We start from the raw sequence: 21,029 nt of genomic DNA on the forward strand, positions 1-21,029 counted from the left end.
CGGGTTAGGGTCGGAGAAATGAAACTGCCTTCTCTCTCCAAAGCCCTTGTGTGAATCTAGCCGCCATGTTGGCTCCGACGTTCTTCACGCTTTTGTAGTGATTAAGATGTCTTCGGTTTGAAAATGGGAGTCTTTCATCTCACCTTTTATTTTTCTCCTGCCGCAGGGTATCCGGCGTCAGCCGCCGTCAGGCTGATGTATAAAAAGTGAAATATACATGGCGGGCGATCACAACTTTGTGTACTGCCTAAGGTGCTACGGCAGCAGTGCAACACGTGTCACAGACCCGCGATATGTTTCCACGCGTGAGACAGGCTGCTGGAGCTCAAGTTCCCTTACAAGCACGTCTAAACGCCCCGTGCTGAGTACGAGCTGCATTCTGGCAGTGCAGATGTTTAAGCAACTGTTTTTATTTCACCTAAAACACAGAAAACGTAAAAAAAAAAATCACACCAGAAAAACGAGAAAATCTCTATCCACAATCTTTCTTTATATACAAACCGGCACTGAGAATGGTATAATCTAGAGGGAAAGCGCATGTGCAACTTTGTTGCTCTCTGTTCCTCCCGCCACATAACTTCACATCCCCAGAGGTGTACGGACAGGCCCCAAGCACAGCCAGTTCACAGACATTTACATCCTCCACGGAACAGGCTCTGTGTCCCCTCAGGCCCAGGGGAATAACTGCCTCAGCACGCCTGGTCCCCCGGGGAGAGAGCCCCCTGCTGGCCGTCCGGTGCAGAAACACCTTTAACCAGCGGGAGCTCTGAGCTCAGAGCTCTGACCCGGAGCCGGAGTACAGCAGGTCAGCCAGACTGATGGTTCTGGTCATTCACGCCGATCCCGAGACTCCGAGACCCAGAGGAGACGCCCAGAGCAGATCCCATCCCTTCGATCCGCCCTCCCAGTATCCCATCCGGGCTGCTTCCCATGGGATCAATATCAGTCAGTCAGTTTCCACAGGGTAGCTGGGCAGCTCTTTCCAACACGCCCTCGTGAACAGAGACAGAGTCCCAAGGGGCAATTTGTATGAGAGCCTCCTGCGTACTGCCCCACACACGTCAAGTGGAGAGCCTTCTGCATACTGCCCCCTACAGGTCGAGCGGAGAAGGCATGAAGTGCTTCTCGTAATCGGAGAAGAAGGGCTGGGTATCAGTGGGGGAGCAGGGCAGACCTGATATCACTTCTTCGTTGATCATTTCACTGTACCCCCCCTCCCTGCCCTGCTCCTTCTCCCCCTTCTCTCTCCAGATCTCGGCCCCCTGTCCCCCTCCCTCCTCTGCGCTCTCCGTGCTGGCGATGGTCTCTCCGGGATCAGGAGCGAGAGGAATTTCCACAACCTCCAGCTGGCAGAGCATGGAGTCCAGCAGAAAGACTGCAGGGCACACGGCCTCCTTGGTCTCCTGTACCGGAGACAGACAGGGAGACAGTGAGACACACAGACCCAGACACACACGTGGACAGACGGACGGACAGAGACCCCAGGGAGACACATGGACAGACAGGCAGGGAGACGGTGGGGCACACAGACCCAGACAGACATGTGGACAGGGAGACAGTGGGACACACAGACCCCAGACAGACACGCGGACAGTGAGACAGACCTGCAGCTGTGGCATCTTGAGGATCAGGTACAGGCGGCTGTTCTGCGGGTCAGGTACCTTCTCACAGCACCACGACGGCACCAACTGGTTTCTGCAGGAGCACCTGTAGTCACACGAACAAGAACTGTCACTGACAGTGTGATACAGCACAGCCACAGAGAGATACAGCACAGTCACAGACCAGTACAGTGACAGAGAGATACAGCACAGTCACAGAGAGATACAGCACAGCCACAAACCAGTACAGTGACAGAGAGATACAGCACAGTCACAGAGAGATACAGCACAGTCACAGACCAGTACAGTGACAGAGAGATACAGCACAGCAACAGAGAGATACAGCACAGTCACAGAGAGACACAGCACAGCCACAGACCAGTACAGTGACAGAGAGATACAGCACAGCGACAGAGAGATACAGCACAGTCACAGAGAGATACACAGTACAGTGTACAGTGACAGAGAGATACAGCACAGCCACATAGAGATACAGCACAGCCACAGACCAGTACAGTGACAGAGAGATACAGCACAGTCACAGAGAGATACAGCACAGCCACAAACCAGTACAGTGACAGAGAGATACAGCACAGTCACAGAGAGATACAGCACAGTCACAGACCAGTACAGTGACAGAGAGATACAGCACAGCGACAGAGAGATACAGCACAGTCACAGAGAGACACAGCACAGCCACAGACCAGTACAGTGACAGAGAGATACAGCACAGCGACAGAGAGATACAGCACAGTCACAGAGAGATACACAGTACAGTGTACAGTGACAGAGAGATACAGCACAGCCACATAGAGATACAGCACAGCCACAGACCAGTACAGTGACAGAGAGATACAGCACAGCGACAGAGAGATACAGCACAGTCACAGAGAGATACACAGTACAGTGTACAGTGACAGAGAGATACAGCACAGCCACATAGAGATACAGCACAGCCACAGACCAGTACAGTGACAGAGAGATACAGCACAGTCAGAGAGAGATACAGCACAGCCACAGATATAGTACAGTCACAGAGAGTCACAGCACAGTCACAGAGTAGCATAACAATAACTGACAGTTTTCTTAAATAAAATCAAATAAACTTCTCTTGCTCTTTACTTGAAGCAGAATGCTGTCACCAGCACTACTGGCAGTCCCAGAATGCACAGTACCAGGATGACAGGGAGATCTGGAGCAGAGGAGCAGAAGTCATTCACACACTGAACCATGGCCCCAAACCCACAGACAGCGAGATCACCCTCCTGAAGACACCAAGGAAGTACAAGACAAGAGAGAGGAAGAGGAAGGGGGATGAGGGGAGAGGAAGAGGAAGGGGGATGAGGGGGGAGTGGAAAAGGAAGAGGAAGGGGGATGAGGGGAGAGAAGAAGAGGAAGAAAGATGAGGGGGGAGAAAGAGGAAGAGGAAGGGGGATGAGGGGGGAGAGATAGGAAGAGGAAGGGGGATGAGGGGGGAGAGAGAGGAAGAGGAAGGGAGATGAGGGGGGAGAAAGAGGAAGAGGAAGGGGGATGAGGGGGGAGAGAGAGGAAGAGGAAGGAAGAGGAAGGGAGATGAGGGGGGAGAGGAAAGAAGAGAAATGAGGGGGGAGAGAAAGGAAGAGGAAGGGGGATGAGGGGAGAGAGGAAGAGGAAGGGGGATGAGACAGGAAGAGGAAGAGGAAGGGAGATGAGAGGCCAGGTCAGGTCCAGAACAAGAGGAAGACAGGCTGAGGAGGAAGAGGAAGTGGGCGCAGCGGGCAGTGGTACAGTACCTGTTTTGTCTTTGGTGGTGAAGTCCACAATGCTCTTTGGCCCCTCTCCAGCTCCAGTTTCAGCCCGGACCCAGAACTGGTACCTCTGGCCCGGCTTCAGGTCCTGCAGCTCCTGGCTGCAGTTCTCCGGACCCACAGTGTAATCTGGGGGGGCGACAGAGTTACAGGAGGGTCAGAGCACCGCGGGTCTTTTTGCTGATCAAACTGGACAGACCGGACCGTGTTCTGAAGAGGTTCTGTGACTGTGCAGTGTGTCCTGTGTCTTGACCCCCACCCCCACCGGAACCATGTGTCAGAAAAAACACACCCCAGATCTCCTTCAGCTTCCCACAGTCTCCCCCAGCTCCGAGCCCTCATTTACAGCACCCTGTGCTTCCCCGTCTGTCCCCCAGGGGGCGCACCTGTCACATTATCATGCCCCACCCTGTACCGCAGGATGAGGCCCCTCCTGTCAGTCAGTGGGATGTGCTTCCAGGACAGAAGGACCTTCGGGGACAAGGTCACCTTCACTCCTGGAACAGCAGGGGGCTCTGTGAGAGGATAAGAGGCAGAGGGAGGGGGAATGTCACTGGACAGATGGGCAACTGAGCACTCTGCCAGACAGACAGGCAGAGACACAGAGGGACAGAATGAAGACAGAGTGAGACAGGCAGGCAGGGAGAGACAGACAGACTGAAGACAGAGTGAGGCAGAGAGACAGTCATGCAGGTAGAGAGACAGGCAGACAGGCAGAGAGACAGGCAGACAGAGTGAAGACAGAGTGAGGCAGAGAGACAGACAGACTGAAGACAGAGTGAGGCAGAGAGATGGACAGGAAGTCAGAGAGACAGGCAGACAGGCAGAGGGAGACAGACTGAAGACAGAGTGAGGCAGAGAGACAAACAGGAAGCCAGAGAGACAGGCAGAGGGAGACAGACTGAAGACAGAGTGAGGCAAAGACAGACAGGAATCCAGAGAGACTGGCAGACAGACTGGGGCAGAGAGACAGACAGGAAGCCAGAGAGAGGCAGAGAGACAGACAGGAAGCCAGACTGAAGACAGACAGGCAGACAGGCAGAGGCAGACAGGCTGAAGACAGAGTGAGGCAAAGAGACAGACAGGAAGCCAGACTGAAGACAGACAGGCAGGCATACAGGAAGGAACAGAGACAGACACAGAGGCAGCGGGACAGACAGGCAGGAAGTCTGCATACTCACTGTCCTCTTTGGTGTAGCCAATGCAGGAGGCGGGCTGGCTGGTGCCGCTGCTGTAGACTGCGAACACCGACACTATGTAGGGGGTGTGAGGGCTGAAGGGGCCTGCAGGGGGAGACAGAGCGAGCCCTTCAGTGTGACATGAGAGGAAGGGCCCGGCACCCCCACGGTGCTGCGTGCCATTAACCTGCGAACCATCGCTGCTCTCCCCCGGACCCCCAGGACCCCCAGGGCGGGCGTACCTGCCAGCACGGTGCTCTGCTGTGTGCCGTTGACTCTCGTCCAGTCGAACCCCCTGCTGGTGTTGCGCCCCGCCTCCTTGCGCTGCACGACGTACCCCTGCAGGTGCTCCGAGCCGCAGGGCGGCGGGGCCCAGGCCACGCGCAGGGCCCCCTGGGAGCCCGCGGCGGTGACGTTGACCCACTCCGGGGGCAGGCCTGGGCGGGGACAGGGGCAGGATCAGCGCGGCGCCTCTCCGCAGGGCGGGCAGCGGGCAGCCGGCCGGGTCCCTTCACGCTCTCACCTCGCCTGCGCACGGCCAGTCTCGCCAGCCGACTGCGCCCCACAGAGTTGATGGCCGACACGTTGACCTCCGCGACCTCCGCCTCGGCCCACACGGCCTTCCAGAGGCACGGCAGAGCGAGACGGCAGGAAGGGGGCCCCCCCGCCTCACTGGAGTGGCACTCCAGACACCCGGCTCCTTCCACTGCTGGCGGGTCGTCTGTGGACACGTTCACCCAAGCGCTGCCTCCGTCGGCCCACCCCACACCCACCTCGTACTGCCGCACCCTGCCCCGCGCCAGGGGGGCGGGCATCTCCTGCGACAGAGGGATCCGGTCAGTACACTGCCGGGGTCAGTGGGGACAGTAACACCCAGACCTGCACCCAGCCCGGCTCGGAGAGCCATTGCATCACGCTGGTCGCAATACTCAAAGAGCTGAGCGAAGGAACACAGATAAATCACGCCTTACCTTCCACACCACAGCCAAAATAGGGTCTCTGTCACACCACAGGTCCAGCTCTCCATCCGGCACTAAGGGAGAGAAAGAGCTGCCCTGAAGGAAGGGGGTCTGTGTAGTACAGAGTGACAAGAAGGACTGCTTGATTTACCCATGCTTCCCATAGTCAAGTAGCACTGAACTACAGCTCCCAGGCACCGTAGAGTCTTTGCAGCGCTGGACTACAGCTCCCATGCACCCTAGAATCAGGCAGCACTGGACTATAGCTCTCAGACTCACCATCCTCCGCACTCAGCACAGTGCAGGGCCTGCTCCAGTCACTGAAAGGTGTTTTCTCCACGTCACTGCCTGTGACACAGCGCACCTGGAAGTGGTGATGGGTAAAAGGCTGGGAGTTGTTCAGGATAAAGTCAGCCTGACCCACAGAGTCATCAGTCACCTGAAGAACACAAACACGCCAAGTTCAATACGCCAGAGACAGGCAGGCAGGCAGACGGGGACAGACAGGCACGTGAGTTCTCTGCTTTCTCACCTCAGTCCAGTCCGACTGGTTGTTGACCGAAAATCTCACCTCGCAGGTCTGGTCACAGTTTTCCGGGGGGCAGTTCCACAAAATGAAGATATCTGAGTTATCTTCCAAGAAACATGCCAGCACAGGAGGGGCAGGCTTTTCTGAGAGAGAGAGAGGGGCAGGCAGAACAATCTGGTCCTGAGAGAGTGCGCGAGAGGGTGACTTCATGACAGAGTGAGAGAGTGAATGGGTTAGGAGACAGTGAGGCAGACCACTGCCAGCGGGGAGAAACAGAGACAGAGATGCACTTCCTACTGCACCGTGACAGATACTCTGGAATAAGAGAAACATTCTTTCCCAAATTTATACAGCTAATCCCAGAATTCCCACACCTGCCAGAATCACAACGGGTCCCAATCCTACTTGGAGAGGGAGGAGGGAACTTTGTTGAACTGGCAGCCCAGTATGTGATCTCCTGTCACAGCCTGAGGAACAGTGAGCTTCTCTCAATAATAATAATAATAATAATAATGTTTCTTTATTAGCCCTATACAATTTCTTGCATTAGGAATGCGTCTTTTCGCATACCCCAGCTTTTCTCCATGGAGACACAGACACAGAGACAGGGAGAGAAGCTGGGGGTCAGAGCGCAGGGTCTGCCATTGTACGGCGCCCCTGGAGCAGTTGGGGTTAAGGGCCTTGATCAGGGGCCGAAGGGAGTAGGATTCCTCTGCCAGCCACGGGATTTGAACCGGCAACCTTCCGGTCACAGGCGCAGATCCTTAGCCACAGAGCCACCGCTCCGCCCATATTTGCTCCATATTTTTATATGTAAATGTATTATGATGTGTCTATATTGGGAATGTCTGTAGATTTTATGTTAACTGTATTTGTTTTGCTTTGGCAACACTGATTTATTCATTGGTCATGCCAATACAGCACCTTGAATTGAACGGAATGAGTCAGTGACAGAGTGAGGGAGTGAGTACTTTAGTGACAGAAAGTGAGTGAATGGGTTAGGAAGACTGAGTGAATGGATTAATGACAGAGTGAAAGTGAAAGGGTTAATGACAGTGAGAGAGTGAAAGGAGTGCAGACTCACTGATGGCGCCGGTGTTGAAGGCGACTTCGATGGATTCAGCTGAGCCCAGTGGGTTCTGAGCTCTGACCCAGACAGTGACATCAACGTGGCTCATAAATGAGGTGCGAGGAACCACAACACTGTTAGAACCATCGGGAACCGTGATATTGAGCAGAGTCCTGCAGGAGAGACACTGACACTGAAAAACTGAGCCGCTCTGAGGAGGACTGAGGTCAGAGCTCCTGCCCGGTGACCTGCCCCAGAGCCCAGAGCTCCTGCCTGGTGATCTGCCCCAGAGCTCAGAGCTGCTCCCCAGTGATCTGCCCCAGAGCTCAGAGCTTCTGCCCGATGATCTGCCCCAGAGCCCAGAGCTCCTGCCTGGTGACCTGCCCCAGAGCTCAGAGCTGCTCCCCAGTGATCTGCCCCAGAGCCCAGAGCTCCTCCCCAGTGACCTGCCCCAGAGCTCAGAGCTGCTCGCCAGTGATCTGCCCCAGAGCTCAGAGCTCCTGCCCGGTGACCTGCCCCAGAGCTCAGAGCTGCTCCCCAGTGACCTGCCCCAGAGCTCAGAGCTGCTCCCCAGTGATCTGCCCCAGAGCTCAGAGCTCCTCCCCAGTGATCTGCCCCAGAGCTCAGAGCTCAGAGCTCCTCCCCAGTGATCTGCCCCAGAGCTTAGAGCTGCTCCCCAGTGATCTGCCCCAGAGCCATGCTGACCTGGGGGAGGAGTACAGGTGCAGGGTCAGGTTGGTGTGGAGGGGCTCCTGCAGGGCAGAGGGGCTCCAGTTCCAGGAGCAGTTCATGTCTGTGCTGCCAGGGGGGATGACACACTGAGGCGTGGAGGGGGTGCGGGGTGTCCCTGCAGGACAGAGGGGAGAGGGTCAGCGTACAGAAAGCCCACCAGCGTCTTGTGCCCTTTAGGTTTCCTACGAGATGTTGTAGCTGCTCATGCTGACGAGCTGCCCCACACTGACTCACAGGAGAAAGCAACTGATACACGTCTCTCACAGCAAGCTCGCATGTACCCCAGGCTGCCACAAGGGCGGCGCTCTCGAGCAGTTTGCCAAGGGTACTCTGTCTAGGGGCTATTGACAGAGGTCAGGCTGAAGCCGGAGGTGTGGGATCACAGCACTCGAGCTGCTCTTTGAGCTCTGAGCTCACTCGAGCTGCCCTCGGATTGACACACTTCACTCCTGCCATCACTGACCCCAGCCACGTGCCCCACTACCCCTCCACAGCCCACTGCCCCGCTGGGACCTGATCGGAGTGGTGCAGCCCAGCCCAGACACCAGGACCGGTCCGATCTGCGACAAGAGAGGTACAGAAAACTACCTGTCCACTCCGAACTCTTTTTTCAACTTTTTCAACTGGACATGAACACGTGAGCACAGTCCCATCAAGGTCTGACGCGAGGGAGGGCTGTGCATCGTTAATCTGGCAGAAGAGCCAAGAGCAACAAGTCTGGATACTCCCCTGCACTCGTATCGTTCCCACAGATAAGAGCCATTTCCTCTCCACCTCTCACAGGCCCAGATCCCTGCCTGGGCAGGACCGAATCACAAGCCCAGACCGCAGGAGTGTGAGACTGCTTCACTGTCTGGCCTGTATCCCCTCTTATGTCTATTAGTAATCCCATAATCCCGAGAGCACAACTCCTTCCAGACTCACTGTGTCTACTGTTCTACTTCAGTATCTACTGCTCTCAGTCTGCAACATGCAACATGTAAAAGAAAAACCCATAACACAAAAGATAAAAATACCCTTCTTACAAAGTAATTTGTGATGTCATACTCACTTCCTCCCAGGAGTGTGATGTCACAATGTGGGCGGGGCTCCAGTCCAGGGCAGGTGATCTCACAGCGTAAGTGGAGCTGGGGTCCCGGGGGACGGATGACAGTGAAATTTGCGATGTGATTGTGGGTGTGGCTATGTGGGGAGAGCGTTTGGCCATCCGCGGCCAGCTGCAGTGCCCTGGAGTCACACCCAGGGGGCAGCAATGAGCCCTGTAACTGACATGCCCCAGACACGTTATGGCCCAGGTGGAAATAGCGCTCCCATAGGCACAAAACCTCCCCTGCCAGAGCTGAAATACAGAGAGAAAAAGCCCATCAGGGTCCCTCAGATCTTGAAGGACTTTTTACAAAACCAATCCATTATTTAAGCAATCAGTGTAAACATGTGTCTTAGTGGAAGTTCATTAGAAAAATTCAGCTTAATTTTAATGGAGTTCTGTTCATCTTATCCCCGTTATTCTGGACTGCTCAGTTCTGCTCTGGAATCAGAGAGGCGCGTCTCAAACTATGCTCCCCGGACAGCGAGGCCCTTCTGCCCTCAGTTCCACTGAGCTCTCCCAAATTGCCACACTTTCTTCATTGCACAGTTTCTGACTTGTTTTCAATTGTTAAACAGAGAGAGATTCCGGGTTACCCAGAACGTTTTAACGCTGTCCCTGCCTACACAGATCACCCTGATCTTTGAGCAGCTGCAGAGGGACAAGTGCAGCTCCTGTGCTTGGATGACAGAGCCCTGCTGGTTTTCAATCAGCTCGCTGAGGAAAAGGAGCTGATCTGAATCCAGATTTCAGCTGGTAGTAAAACTGCTTGAGGTGTGGGTCCCTACTGCTGCCGTCACCTGGCACAAAGTCTTACCGTGCTGCAGGAGACACACCAGGACCAGAAGGGTGGCGCTGTTCTGCTCCATCACTCATAGCAGGACTGTACAGGAGACAGAGGTCACAGAGCTCAGACACAGCACCAGACTCTGCAGCCTGCTCATACCTAATCACCCACCCTCCTCAACCCATCGCAGCACCACAGAGCGGCTGACAGGCTTTTCATCCCAATGTGCTCTATGGGCTTTACTGCACTGCACTGTGCTTTTACCCTGATCTCACTGGGCTTTACTGCACTGGACTGTGCTTTTACCCTGATCTCACTGGGCTTTACTGCACTGGACTGTGCTTTTACCTTGATCTCACTGGGCTTTACTGCACTGGACTGTGCTTTTCCCCTGATCTCACTGGGCTTTACTGCACCGGACTGTGCTTTTCCCCTGATCTCACTGGGCTTTACTGCACCGGACTGTGCTTTTACCCTGATCTCACTGGGCTTTACTGCACTGGACTATGCTTTTACCCTGATCTCACTGGGCTTTACTACACTGCACTGTGCTTTTACCCTGATCTCACTGGGCTTTACTGCACTGGACTGTGCTTTTACCCTGATCTCACTGGGCTTTACTGCACTGGACTGTGCTTTTACCCTGATCTCACTGGGCTTTACTACACTGCACTGTGCTTTTACCCTGATCTCACTGGGCTTTACTTCCCTGGCCTGTGCCTTTACCCTGATCTCACTGGGCTTTACTACACTGCACTGTGTTTTTACCCTCGTCTTACCCAGCAGAGAGGAAGTGAGTATGACATCACTGGGCCTTACTGCTCTGGACCAGTGCACCAGAGAAAGCCTTTGATCTGCACGGAGTTCACACACACAGGAGGGGAGGCGGAGAGAGGAAGAGAGACACAGAGAGGGGGGCGAGAGCTGGGGCGGGGCGCTGCCCTGCAACCAAGACCAGGGACCGAGCCCGAGACACACACTCACCCTCCAGCAGGACAGGGGTCCCCAGCCCAGGCCCGGAGAGCTGCTCCTGATTAAGCACGCGTCCTGGAGAGGCCCAGTCACAGTCCGCGAGCTCCTGCAGCAAGTAGAGAAGAGCAGAACCTAAAGCAGGTGGGCAGGAGTCTCACCCACAGAGACGTCCGCCAGACACTGAGTTCCCAGGCCCCGAGGACTGGAGCGATCATCACAGCTCCGCAGGATCCGCCTTTACCGTAACTGACATCACCCCGAGCAGTCTTGCATTCACTTGTTGCAGAAAATATGAACTTCCAAACCAGACGCGCACACCGTTTTATAATTCCCCCACAGGAAGGGTCTGCTTCTTTCCACACCTTCAAGCTGTTTCTCTCCTCATAACCGACAGGTCACGTAAAGCACTTTTCAGAAATTCGCACCATAACCGCTGCTCAGCTCTCTCTTCCTGTCAGAGCCGAGCTGCACACACACCCCCACACGAGTTCTCTCCACACCTCAGCACTTCTCTGAACAATCTTACCAAGGCAAGTTCTGCTCTGAGTCACAGGACATCCACACTCCAGCACGCTCTCCGATTTCGCCCTTCCTCCTTGACTGGTTTCTCTCTCTGTACTCCTCCTTATCTGGGGCTGCTCTCACCCAGCTTAGCTGCGGGGCTGACACAGCTCTCACTGACAGGACTGCAGGCCCACAGCAGAGTGAGCGCCCCCTGCAGGAGGGACACAGCTCTCACTGACAGCACTGCAGGCCCACAGCAGAGTGAGCGCCCCCTGCAGGAGGCACACAGCTCTCACTGACAGCACTGCAGGCCCACAGCAGAGTGAGCGCCCCCTGCAGGAGGGACACAGCTCTCACTGACAGCACTGCAGGCCCACAGCAGAGTGAGCGCCCCCTGCAGGAGGGACACAGCTCTCACTGACAGCACTGCAGGCCCACAGCAGAGTGAGCGCCCCCTGCAGGACTGACACAGCTCTCACTGACAGCACTGCAGGCCCACAGCAGAGTGAGCGCCCCCTGCAGGAGGGACACAGCTCTCACTGACAGCACTGCAGGCCCACAGCAGAGTGAGCGCCCCCTGCAGGAGGGGCACAGGTCTCACTGACAGCACTGCAGGCCCACAGCAGAGTGAGCGCCCCCTGCAGGAGGGGCACAGGTCTCACTGACAGCACTGCAGGCCCACAGCAGAGTGAGCGCCCCCTGCAGGACTGACACAGCTCTCACTGACAGCACTGCAGGCCCACAGCAGAGTGAGCGCCCCCTGCAGGAGGGACACAGCTCTCACTGACAGCACTGAAGGCTCACAGCAGAGTGAGCGCCCCCTGCAGGAGGGGCACAGCTCTCACTGACAGCACTGCAGGACTGACACAGCTCTCACTGACAGCACTGCAGGCCCACAGCAGAGTGAGCGCCCCCTGCAGGACTGACACAGCTCTCACTGACAGAGTGTAAAAGAACTGTTCTACTGCACTGGGACTGTAGCTCCTATTGTAACAGGACTGTTCTACTGCACTGGGACTGTAGCCCCTATTGTAACAGGACTGTTCTACTGCACTGGGACTGTAGCCCCTATTGTAACAGGACTGTTCTACTGCACTGGGACTGTAGCTCCTATTGTAACAGGACTGTTCTACTGCACTGGGACTGTAGCCCCTATTGTAACAGGACTGTTCTACTGCACTGGGACTGTAGCTCCTATTGTAACAGTTCCATTACCACTCTGTCCACCAGTCACACGGACACCCCTGTAACCCCCAGTCATACTCATGACTATGGTCACCCCTGAATTAATGAATCGTTGTTTTCTTCAAAACGTAAGAATTAAATACTCCAACTGACACTTGTCGTTTCCGTTTGAGGAACCCAGTAAAAACACACACACTGATGTAACAACAGTACACATTTTTTTGGTACGATTTCTAAAATAGACACAAAGTTGTTGTTTTTTTCAAAGAGGAAAGCGACGTTTTAAAACGAACTTACTCGCGTGCGCTACACCTCCCCGTCCCTCCGGCGGCGCGAGAGCCTCGAGTCCGCTTCGACGAGCAGCAGGAAGCGGCGCCGCCGATGGTGTAAGGGGCCCGCGGAGAAACTCGCCGGCCGGAAACGCTAAGGAGAAACAGACATTCTTCGCCCTGAGTTTCAAAGAGGAACCAAACTCCCCCTCAGTGTGCCAGACGCCACGGGTTCCCAGAAGAGCCGGGATGACAACCGAGTTTCCACAGGGAGACGGCGGGCGTGTTCTCCCGCTCCGGCAGAGGGCGCCTGACCCTATTTCCCCGGACCTCAAGACAGAGCTCCTCCCACACCCGAGCGCACACACCGCCGGCCGCAAGCGACCGAGAGCATCCTTCGCGATCCGTGCAAGAGAGGGGTGGGGCGTTTCATCGCAACCGGGTTTGATGAACAAGGCACCTTCATAAATGAGCTGTGTGAATCCCACACCTGTGGCTGTGTGATGCAGTAAAACCACCCAAGTAAGTCGTGAGGCTCCTGTCTGCCCACAAACACACTTGCCTGCCCACTTCTGCGGGCATATTCACTGGGGCAGCAGTGTCACTGGGGGCAGTTTCACTGGGGCAGCAGTGTCTCTGCGGGCATATTCACTGGGGCAGCAGTGTCACTGGGGGCAGTTTCACTGGGGCAGCAGTGTCTCTGCGGGCATATTCACTGGGGCTGCTCTGCTGTCTGGGGGCAGTTTCAATGGGGCTGCTCTGCTGTCTGGGGCAGCAGTGTCTCTGGGGGCAGTTTCACTGGGGCAGCAGTGTCTCTGTGGCAGTTTCACCTGGGCAGCAGTGTCTCTGTGGGCAGTTTCACTGGGGCAGCAGTGTCTCTGGGGGCAGTTTCACTGGGGCAGCAGTGTCTCTGTGGGCATTTTCACTGGGGCAGCAGTGTCTCTGTGGGCAGTTTCACTGGGGCAGCAGTGTCTCTGGGGGCAGTTTCACTGGGGCAGCAGTGTCTCTGGGGGCAGTTTCACTGGGGCTGCTCTGCTGTCTGGGTGCTGTGGGGTATGAAATACTGAACCCCTTAATCTCGGCAGTAACAGGATTTATGTAGTAGGATTGTTCAGCTTCCTCCTAACTGAGGACCTGCGTGTCTTCTGTCAGGTGGGAATAAACGGGGGCACAAAATGACCCTGTGAACACAGGAGCAGCATACAAACTCCACACAACAGGGGTACTCCTGACCAGAATCAAACCCACCCCAACAGAAGGCAGAAATCTTTACACATGAATGTAAGAAAGACCACAGGAAACACAAGGTAATGCAAAAGGCCCTTTTATTAAAATACACTCAGTAACGTAGAAATATCTCCTGCAGCAGACCAGAGCGCAGTGAGAGAGAGACTGGCAGGAGCTCTTCAGAGAGAGAGAGACACCAGGCTACTCCTTCACACCAGCAGCTCACTCTGCACTTCAGAGCAAGTGAGACAGGATGGCAGAGAGAGTGAGACAGTATCAGAGAGAATGAGACAGGATCAGAGAGAGAGTGAGACAGGATCAGAGAGAGAGTGAGACAGGGTCGTAGAGAGACTAAGACAGGATCAGAGAGAGACTAAGACAGGATCAGAGAGAGAGTCAGACAGGATCGCAGAGAGAGTGAGACAGGATCAGAGAGAATGAGACACGATCGCAGAGAGACTGAGACAGGATCAGAGAGAGTGAGATAGGATTGCAGAGAGTCAGGATCAGAGAGTGAGACAGGATCAGAGAGAATGAGGCAGGATTGCAGAGAGTCAGAGAGAGCAAGAGAGGATTGGAGAGAGTGGTTTATTCAGCACAAAGAGTGAGAGTGAGGGGAAGAGTGATACCTTCAGAACAGAGAGGGAGAGAAGGAGTGATGCCTTAAGCACAGAGAGTGAGATAGAGGAAGAGTAATCTCTTCAGCACAGAGAGAGAAGAGTGATCTCTTCAGCATAGAGACTGAGGAAAAGTGATATCTTCAGCACAGAGAACTGATTTCACTCTTGCTACATCCCCACTTGCAACAGGCATTGGACAGTCCCACGACCACGTCCCGCCCCTTCCTGTCTGAAGTGCGCAGCGCCTCCAGCACTTCCTCCGAGATGGGTGAGCGGGCCGGCCGACTGAACCCTGCTCCCCAGCCAGGAGCCTCCAGCTCAGGAAGGTCTGCATAGGACAGGATGGAGTCAGGGCTCCAGCTGTCAGAGGCCTCACTGTCCGAGGGTCGTTCAGCAGGGGAGAATGGGTCCTGGGAGAGATCTCCTGGACATCGAGAGAGAGGTGTTAATACAGACACACTGACTGACTGGACACTACAGTACATTAACACTGCACTGAGAGAGAGGGGTTCATACAGACACACTGACTGACTGGACACTACAGTACATTAACACTGCACTGAGAGAGAGGGGTTCATACAGACACACTGACTGGACACTACAGTACATTAACACTGCACTGAGAGAGAGGCAGAAACTAAATTAAGGCAGAATGACAGACAGGCAGACAGACTCCGACAGCCAGAGACACACAGACACAAAGTCAAACATACAGTCAGGCAGACACAGCCTCAAACAAACAGAAGGATTCCGATAGACAGGCAGGAAGAGAAAGACCTGCAAGCAAAGAGACAAACAGGCAGGCAGAGAGACAGACAGAGAGAGAGAGAGAGACAGACAGAGAAGCAGGCTGGTGGAGAAACAGACAGGCCAGCTCACCTGGGCCGCGGGCTGTCCGTCTCCAGCGAGAGCCGCCGCAGGTGAAGATCACGGCTCGGATGAACTCGCGGCCGCAGAGCTTGACTCCATAGGACGGGGGGCGGCCATCCGAGCCCTGGGCCACCTCCGAAACCAGCACCCACAGGGCCAGGGCCAGCAGCAGCTTGGACATCGCGGCCGGGGAGGTGCGGATAGCGAGGAGCGAGGAGCGAGAGGCGTGCGTCTCTGGGAGTTGGCGGTGGCGAGGAGCGAGTGCGTTGCTGGGAGTGAGTGCTGTGCTTGTCTCTGGGCCACCGGAGTCATATTTATACTGGAGTCCAGCGCTCGGGCAGGTGACACACCGCAGCCCCGATACGAGGGACGCAGATAGCGAGACCAGGAGAGAGACATTTCCAAGACAATATCAGGACCAAAGGTGCTCTAATTTGCCAACGACGCGCCTCTCTGGAACGATCCGATCGCCGGTGACCTTTCCACACACAATCCCCCCCCCCCCCGCTCAGGGGACAGATACGGCGCGGACAAGCGATCGCTAATCTGCCCCCTCTGTTATCACACACGAGAGCGCACACATACTCCACTCCTCGCTTATCTGAAATTGCCTGAGTTTCAGAAGCAGAATTCTAATTCCTGTGCCGATGAGTCTGAGTCTGATGATGTGTCAGCGCTGGTGTGAGCGGCAGTGTGGCACACAGACTCAGGGCTTCGCTCTGTGTGAGGGACACTTCCCAGTCCTGGGATTCTTCAATTAAGTTTGGAATTGTCACAGAGTTTATTTAGCATTCTGGATTTTTATATTCCCTAGGCACTAGCTTTCCATCCTACCACCACAGGAAGGAAAAGAACTGCTCACACACTCCTCTGTCACATCCCACAGTGCCCCCTGCAGGAGGGACACAGCTCTCACTGACAGCACTGCAGGCCCACAGCAGAGTGAGCGCCCCCTGCAGGAGGGGCACAGCTCTCACTGACAGCACTGCAGGCCCACAGCAGAGTGAGCGCCCCCTGCAGGAGGGGCACAGCTCTCACTGACAGCACATCCTTCACAGGGCTTGAATACTGTGTCACTGCTGGAGAGATTCTGGGCACCACACCCAGTTCCAGACACTTAAGGCACTGTCTCTCAGATTTCCACCTCAAGTAACTGTCAGTACGCTGTAAGTGTCCCTGCAGTAAACAGGAAGTAAGTAATGCTGATGTGTCCCACATGATAATTTCATAACCCTAAAACCTCCCTGCATCTCTACGCTCTCTGCCTCTCAGTGCTTCTGTCTGTTGCTGTTGTGGTCCTGTTTGTGCTGCCTGTATTCATAGACACTTCCTGCAGCTGAACTTTTGAAAGCTCAGTATTTCTATTCAGTGACGTTCTCTCTGTTCACATCCTGTTGTGTTTCTGAAAAATACACTTGATTTTTTTTTTAATTCTTTTACACTGGGACTGTAGCCCCTATTGTAACAGGATTGTTTTACTGCACTGGGACTGTAGTCCCTATTGTAACAGGACTGTTCTACTGCACTGGGACTGTAGCCCCTATTGTAACAGGATTGTTTTACTGCACTGGGACTGTAGTCCCTATTGTAACAGGACTGTTCTACTGCACTGGGACTGTAGCTCCTATTGTAACAGGACTGTTCTACTGCACTGGGACTGTAGCCCCTATTGTAACAGGACTGTTCTACTGCACTGGGACTGTAGTCCCTATTGTAACAGGACTGTTCTACTGCACTGGGACTGTAGCTCCTATTGTAACAGGACTGTTCTACTGCACTGGGACTGTAGCCCCTATTGTAACAGGACTGTTCTACTGCACTGGGACTGTAGCCCCTATTGTAACAGGACTGTTCTACTGCACTGGGACTGTAGCTCCTATTGTAACAGGACTGTTCTAATGCACTGGGACTGTAGCTCCTATTGTAACAGGACTGTTCTACTACACTGGGACTGTAGCCCTTATTGTAACGGGACTGTTCTACTGCACTGGGACTGTAGCCCCTATTGTAACAGGACTGTTCTACTGCACTGGGACTGTAGCTCCTATTGTAACAGGCTTGAGTTTGAGGTTGACGTATGTGGAACCTTCCTTAAGTGGTTTACTTCATGCTGCTGCTAGGTAGGATAATACTAAAACATAATATTAACTTTAGTTCATATGCTGAAATAAATCAAATATACATTTCGTTTACACCAAAAGACAACTTGTCTATTATAACTTCAGTTAATTGCATTAATGAAGAAAAGACTTGGATGTGTGAAAACTGTTACTCAACTCTGATAAAACTGAGGTTCTGTTGTTTGGAGGCAACAATACTGATAGGACTACTATAACTTCAGCACTTAACTCAGAGGATTTAAAAATGTGCCTCAAAGACTCATTATGTAACCTAGGCCTCATATTAGACACAAAGCTCTTAACTGTCATATTTAAACAGTATTGAAAACATGCTTCCTACAGCTAAGAAATATTACAAAACTATTATAATATAATTATAATTATATTATAACTATAAATATTACAGTTCCTCTCCTCTCAAGACAAAGAGAAACTAATACTTGCTCTTATAATAATAAATTAAATATTAATAAATAAATAAATTATTATTATTATTATTATTAATACTTGCTCTTGTATACAGCAGGTTAGACTACTGCAATGCCCTACTATCAGGGAGCACCCATCACTCTTTCAACAACTTACAGTGAATTCAGAATGCAGCAGCTGGAATTGTTACTAGGAGCAGAAAGTACAACCATATAACCCCTATACTAAGCTCTCTTCATTGGCTTCCTGTCAGGTACAGGGCAGACTTCAAAAACCTTCTACTTATAAGGCTCTCAGAGGTCAGGCACCTGTCTATCTAATGGAACTTATTAATGTATAAAATCCAAGTCACCCGCTTAGATCACAGAATGCAGGTCTTCTTCATATTCCACGTATTAATAAAAAAAAACAGTTGGCAGTAAAGCCTTTAGTTACAGGGCCCCTAGCTTATGGAACAGTCTCCCACCCCATGTTCGGGATGGCGAGTCAATCTCAGTATTCAAATCCAGACTGAAGACCTATTACTTCAGCCTAGCTTACTCACACCTTACATTATAGTCTGCTGCAACCATGGGTGCTGGTGCTGCTGTCTATGCCATTGTGCATCTGTGTCTCTGTGTTGGCCTACCAGGTAGATACATCTACTCAGACCAAACTGTCCTATTCGCCTCCCCACATGTCCAGATGGAACCTGGGCTGGGAACCATCTGAGTTGGATGCTGCATCACTGCCATGGATCCAAGAGGGACATCATGGATATACAGTAGCTATCGTTTAGGACGATTTTGCTGGTCTACAGAGATCTGCGTCGAGTCCTGACATACTGAAAACATGATGGATGGATTAACACCTTTATTCATTTTTTCCTTTTTTAAAATGATATAACGTAAGCATGCCCAAAAGGGGCCTATTGTAACAGGACTGTTCTACTGCACTGGGACTGTAGCCCCTATTGTAACAGGACTGTTCTACAGCACTGGGACTGTAGCCCCTATTGTAACAGGACTGTTCTACTGCACTGGGACTGTAGCTCCTATTGTAACAGGACTGTTCTACAGCACTGGGACTGTAGCCCCTATTGTAACAGGACTGTTCTACTGCACTGGGACTGTAGCTCCTATTGTAACAGGACTGTTCTACAGCACTGGGACTGTAGCCCCTATTGTAACAGGACTGTTCTACTGCACTGGGACTGTAGCCCCTATTGTAACAGGACTGTTCTACTGCACTGGGACTGTAGCCCCTATTGTAACAGGACTGTTCTACTGCACTGGGACTGTAGCTCCTATTGTAACAGGACTGTTCTACTGCACTGGGACTGTAGCCCCTATTGTAACAGGACTGTTCTACTACACTGTGACTGTAGCCCCTATTGTAACAGGACTGTTCTACTACACTGGGACTGTAGCCCCTTTTGTAACGGGACCGTTCTGTGTATCGATACTGCAGCTCAGTATTTCAGCACACCTCTGTCTCTCTCTGCTCTGAGGTGCAGGAGTGGGGCAGGGGTGCGTGGCAGCCAGCTCTCCGGGCGGAGTGGCCCTGGTGTGGCGTAGCGAGCACGTTCACGCTGACATTTGAGAGAGCCAGATAACAGAGGCAGCGGCGAGAATCCGAAGCCTGGGAACAAAGCAGCGGGCTGCTATCTGGATCGAGCTGTCAGAAGGTCCCTGCGCTGCAGAGGGACAGAGATGTCACAGCAGATGAAACAACGTTGCTGGCATTTTCAGCTGATATCCTGCGATTAATTTCTCATTGTGCACAATCGGTAGAGGTTAAGGACGTAGCACACGTACATAAAAACTGTTTTCTTAATTACCTCCTGTGTTCGTGTGTGTGTGAGGGAGAGAGCAAAGTCTTTCTGTTGCATGGTAAGAGTGCAGACAGTGTCCCTGAGACAGCTCCCCGATTTCCTCCTTCTTTAGTTCCTGGACTGGACAGCGGGGCCGGAGCTAGGAGTGAAGGGTATCAGTGAGAATACTGTGTATGCAGTTTAAAATATTAAATTAAAGTAACCTTAACTGTCCCTAAGGGACTTTGTCTTGCACATCATGAGCTCAAAATCCTGTACAACAATAATGCAATACAACAACAGCAACAGCAGCAACAACAGCAACAATAACAACAACAACTATATCCCTGCAAACATTTTCTCATTGTTCATCAGCTAATTGCTTTGTGGTATAAATGAAGTAAGTGCTCTCTTAGTCATTATACAGGGGGTCTGCCAGAGGTTAGGAGAGTATATTCTAACCAAAGCGGATGAAAGGGGTCATCAAAGATTTTCTGTTCAAGATTAATAATGTGTTGCTCCCGTAGACATGTTATTGAGTCCGAGGAAACGTTCGTCATTTTGCCACCAGTCCTGATGACTTTGTTCAGCTTATTACAAGGTGCCTTTCCAGCTCCAAATACAAAAACTTACAGTGCTCTGAATTAAAATCTTATAAGAAAGTGTCAACATTGTGTTTTCTACATTGGAAATCCTTACCTTCCTTAAAAAATACAACCTTTGTTGCACTTTTAAATACCTTGCCTCCGGATTGGCAGTCCAAGTCAATTTACAATTCATAATAGTGCCGATGTGTATATTCATTTACTGTTTCAATATCGGATCCATCATCAGTTACGTGTCTTTCTAAAATCAATTAGCGTTTCTTTTGTTCCTTTGTGTTTAGAAACAGAATTATCCTGACACCGATTCTAAAAAAAGGGATTTATCTCCTGTCTGTAATTTTGTTCGCCATGATTCAAAAGTCCAATCAAGGCGACATCATCCGCAGCATAACAATCGAATAGTTGTCATCCCATGATAACACAACAGTTGTCATAGTGGCTTGCACAATCACTAGTGTACAATGTGAAAATCAGTGGGGGCAGCACACAGCTTTGGGGTATCTGCATGCTGGTGATGCCAATGAGAAACTCCCCCACACTCACTTGCACCTACTGTCATCGATCAAGAAGAAAATCCGAAATCCCTTGCGAGAGTGTATGACCTACTTCCATATGCGAACGCTCCCCTACTAACCTGTTTCCCTGAATAGAGTTAAATGCTGACGAACAGTCAGCAATGAGTATGTGCACATAGGATGAGTGAGTTT

General features: G+C 52.6%; 2 protein-coding genes across 3 annotated transcripts; both read right to left on the reverse strand.

Moving 5' to 3' along the window:
• Positions 1 to 469: 469 nt before the first annotated feature.
• il12rb2l (interleukin 12 receptor, beta 2a, like) lies at positions 470 to 13,043 on the reverse strand. 2 transcript variants are annotated; one of them, XM_069195617.1, is made up of 17 exons: positions 12,688 to 13,042; positions 10,714 to 10,807; positions 9,760 to 9,825; positions 8,907 to 9,194; positions 7,829 to 7,970; positions 7,139 to 7,296; positions 6,058 to 6,197; positions 5,805 to 5,964; positions 5,538 to 5,599; positions 5,090 to 5,384; positions 4,809 to 5,003; positions 4,570 to 4,671; positions 3,775 to 3,903; positions 3,374 to 3,517; positions 2,724 to 2,793; positions 1,605 to 1,707; positions 470 to 1,403 (listed from the first exon to the last, which is right to left on the reverse strand). In XM_069195617.1, exons 3-17 carry the CDS (start codon positions 9,809 to 9,811, stop codon positions 1,092 to 1,094), a joined length of 2,352 nt encoding a protein of 783 aa, XP_069051718.1. In that variant the 5' UTR covers positions 9,812 to 9,825; positions 10,714 to 10,807; positions 12,688 to 13,042; the 3' UTR covers positions 470 to 1,091. The 2 variants fall into 2 exon arrangements, with proteins under 2 accessions (XP_069051718.1, XP_015204655.2); XM_015349169.2 differs by lacking the exon at positions 2,724 to 2,793 and having other exon boundaries at positions 1,317 to 1,403; positions 12,688 to 13,043.
• A 923-nt stretch (positions 13,044 to 13,966) lies between these two features.
• On the reverse strand, positions 13,967 to 15,800 carry LOC138241867 (relaxin-3-like). The gene is made up of 2 exons (XM_069195889.1): positions 15,386 to 15,800; positions 13,967 to 14,930 (listed from the first exon to the last, which is right to left on the reverse strand). Exons 1-2 carry the CDS (start codon positions 15,555 to 15,557, stop codon positions 14,647 to 14,649), a joined length of 456 nt encoding a protein of 151 aa, XP_069051990.1. The 5' UTR covers positions 15,558 to 15,800; the 3' UTR covers positions 13,967 to 14,646.
• Positions 15,801 to 21,029: the final 5,229 nt, after the last annotated feature.

The sequence above is a fragment of the Lepisosteus oculatus genome, chromosome 11 (assembly GCF_040954835.1).
Source record: "Lepisosteus oculatus isolate fLepOcu1 chromosome 11, fLepOcu1.hap2, whole genome shotgun sequence".
NCBI lineage: Eukaryota > Metazoa > Chordata > Actinopteri > Semionotiformes > Lepisosteidae > Lepisosteus > Lepisosteus oculatus.

Bases quoted from the DNA above. Each gene is read 5' to 3' on its own strand.
- il12rb2l (XM_069195617.1), bottom strand. From the start codon at position 9,811: ATGGAGCAGAACAGCGCCACCCTTCTGGTCCTGGTGTGTCTCCTGCAG. The intron at 7,297-7,828 runs GTCAGCATGGCT...TCTCTCCTGCAG, and splicing joins CACCTGTACTCCTCCCCCAG to GACTCTGCTCAATATCACGG. The intron at 5,385-5,537 runs GTAAGGCGTGAT...CCTCTGTCGCAG, and splicing joins TTTTGGCTGTGGTGTGGAAG to GAGATGCCCGCCCCCCTGGC.
- LOC138241867 (XM_069195889.1), bottom strand. From the start codon at position 15,557: ATGTCCAAGCTGCTGCTGGCCCTGGCCCTGTGGGTGCTGGTTTCGGAG. The intron at 14,931-15,385 runs GTGAGCTGGCCT...CTCGATGTCCAG, and splicing joins ACGGACAGCCCGCGGCCCAG to GAGATCTCTCCCAGGACCCA.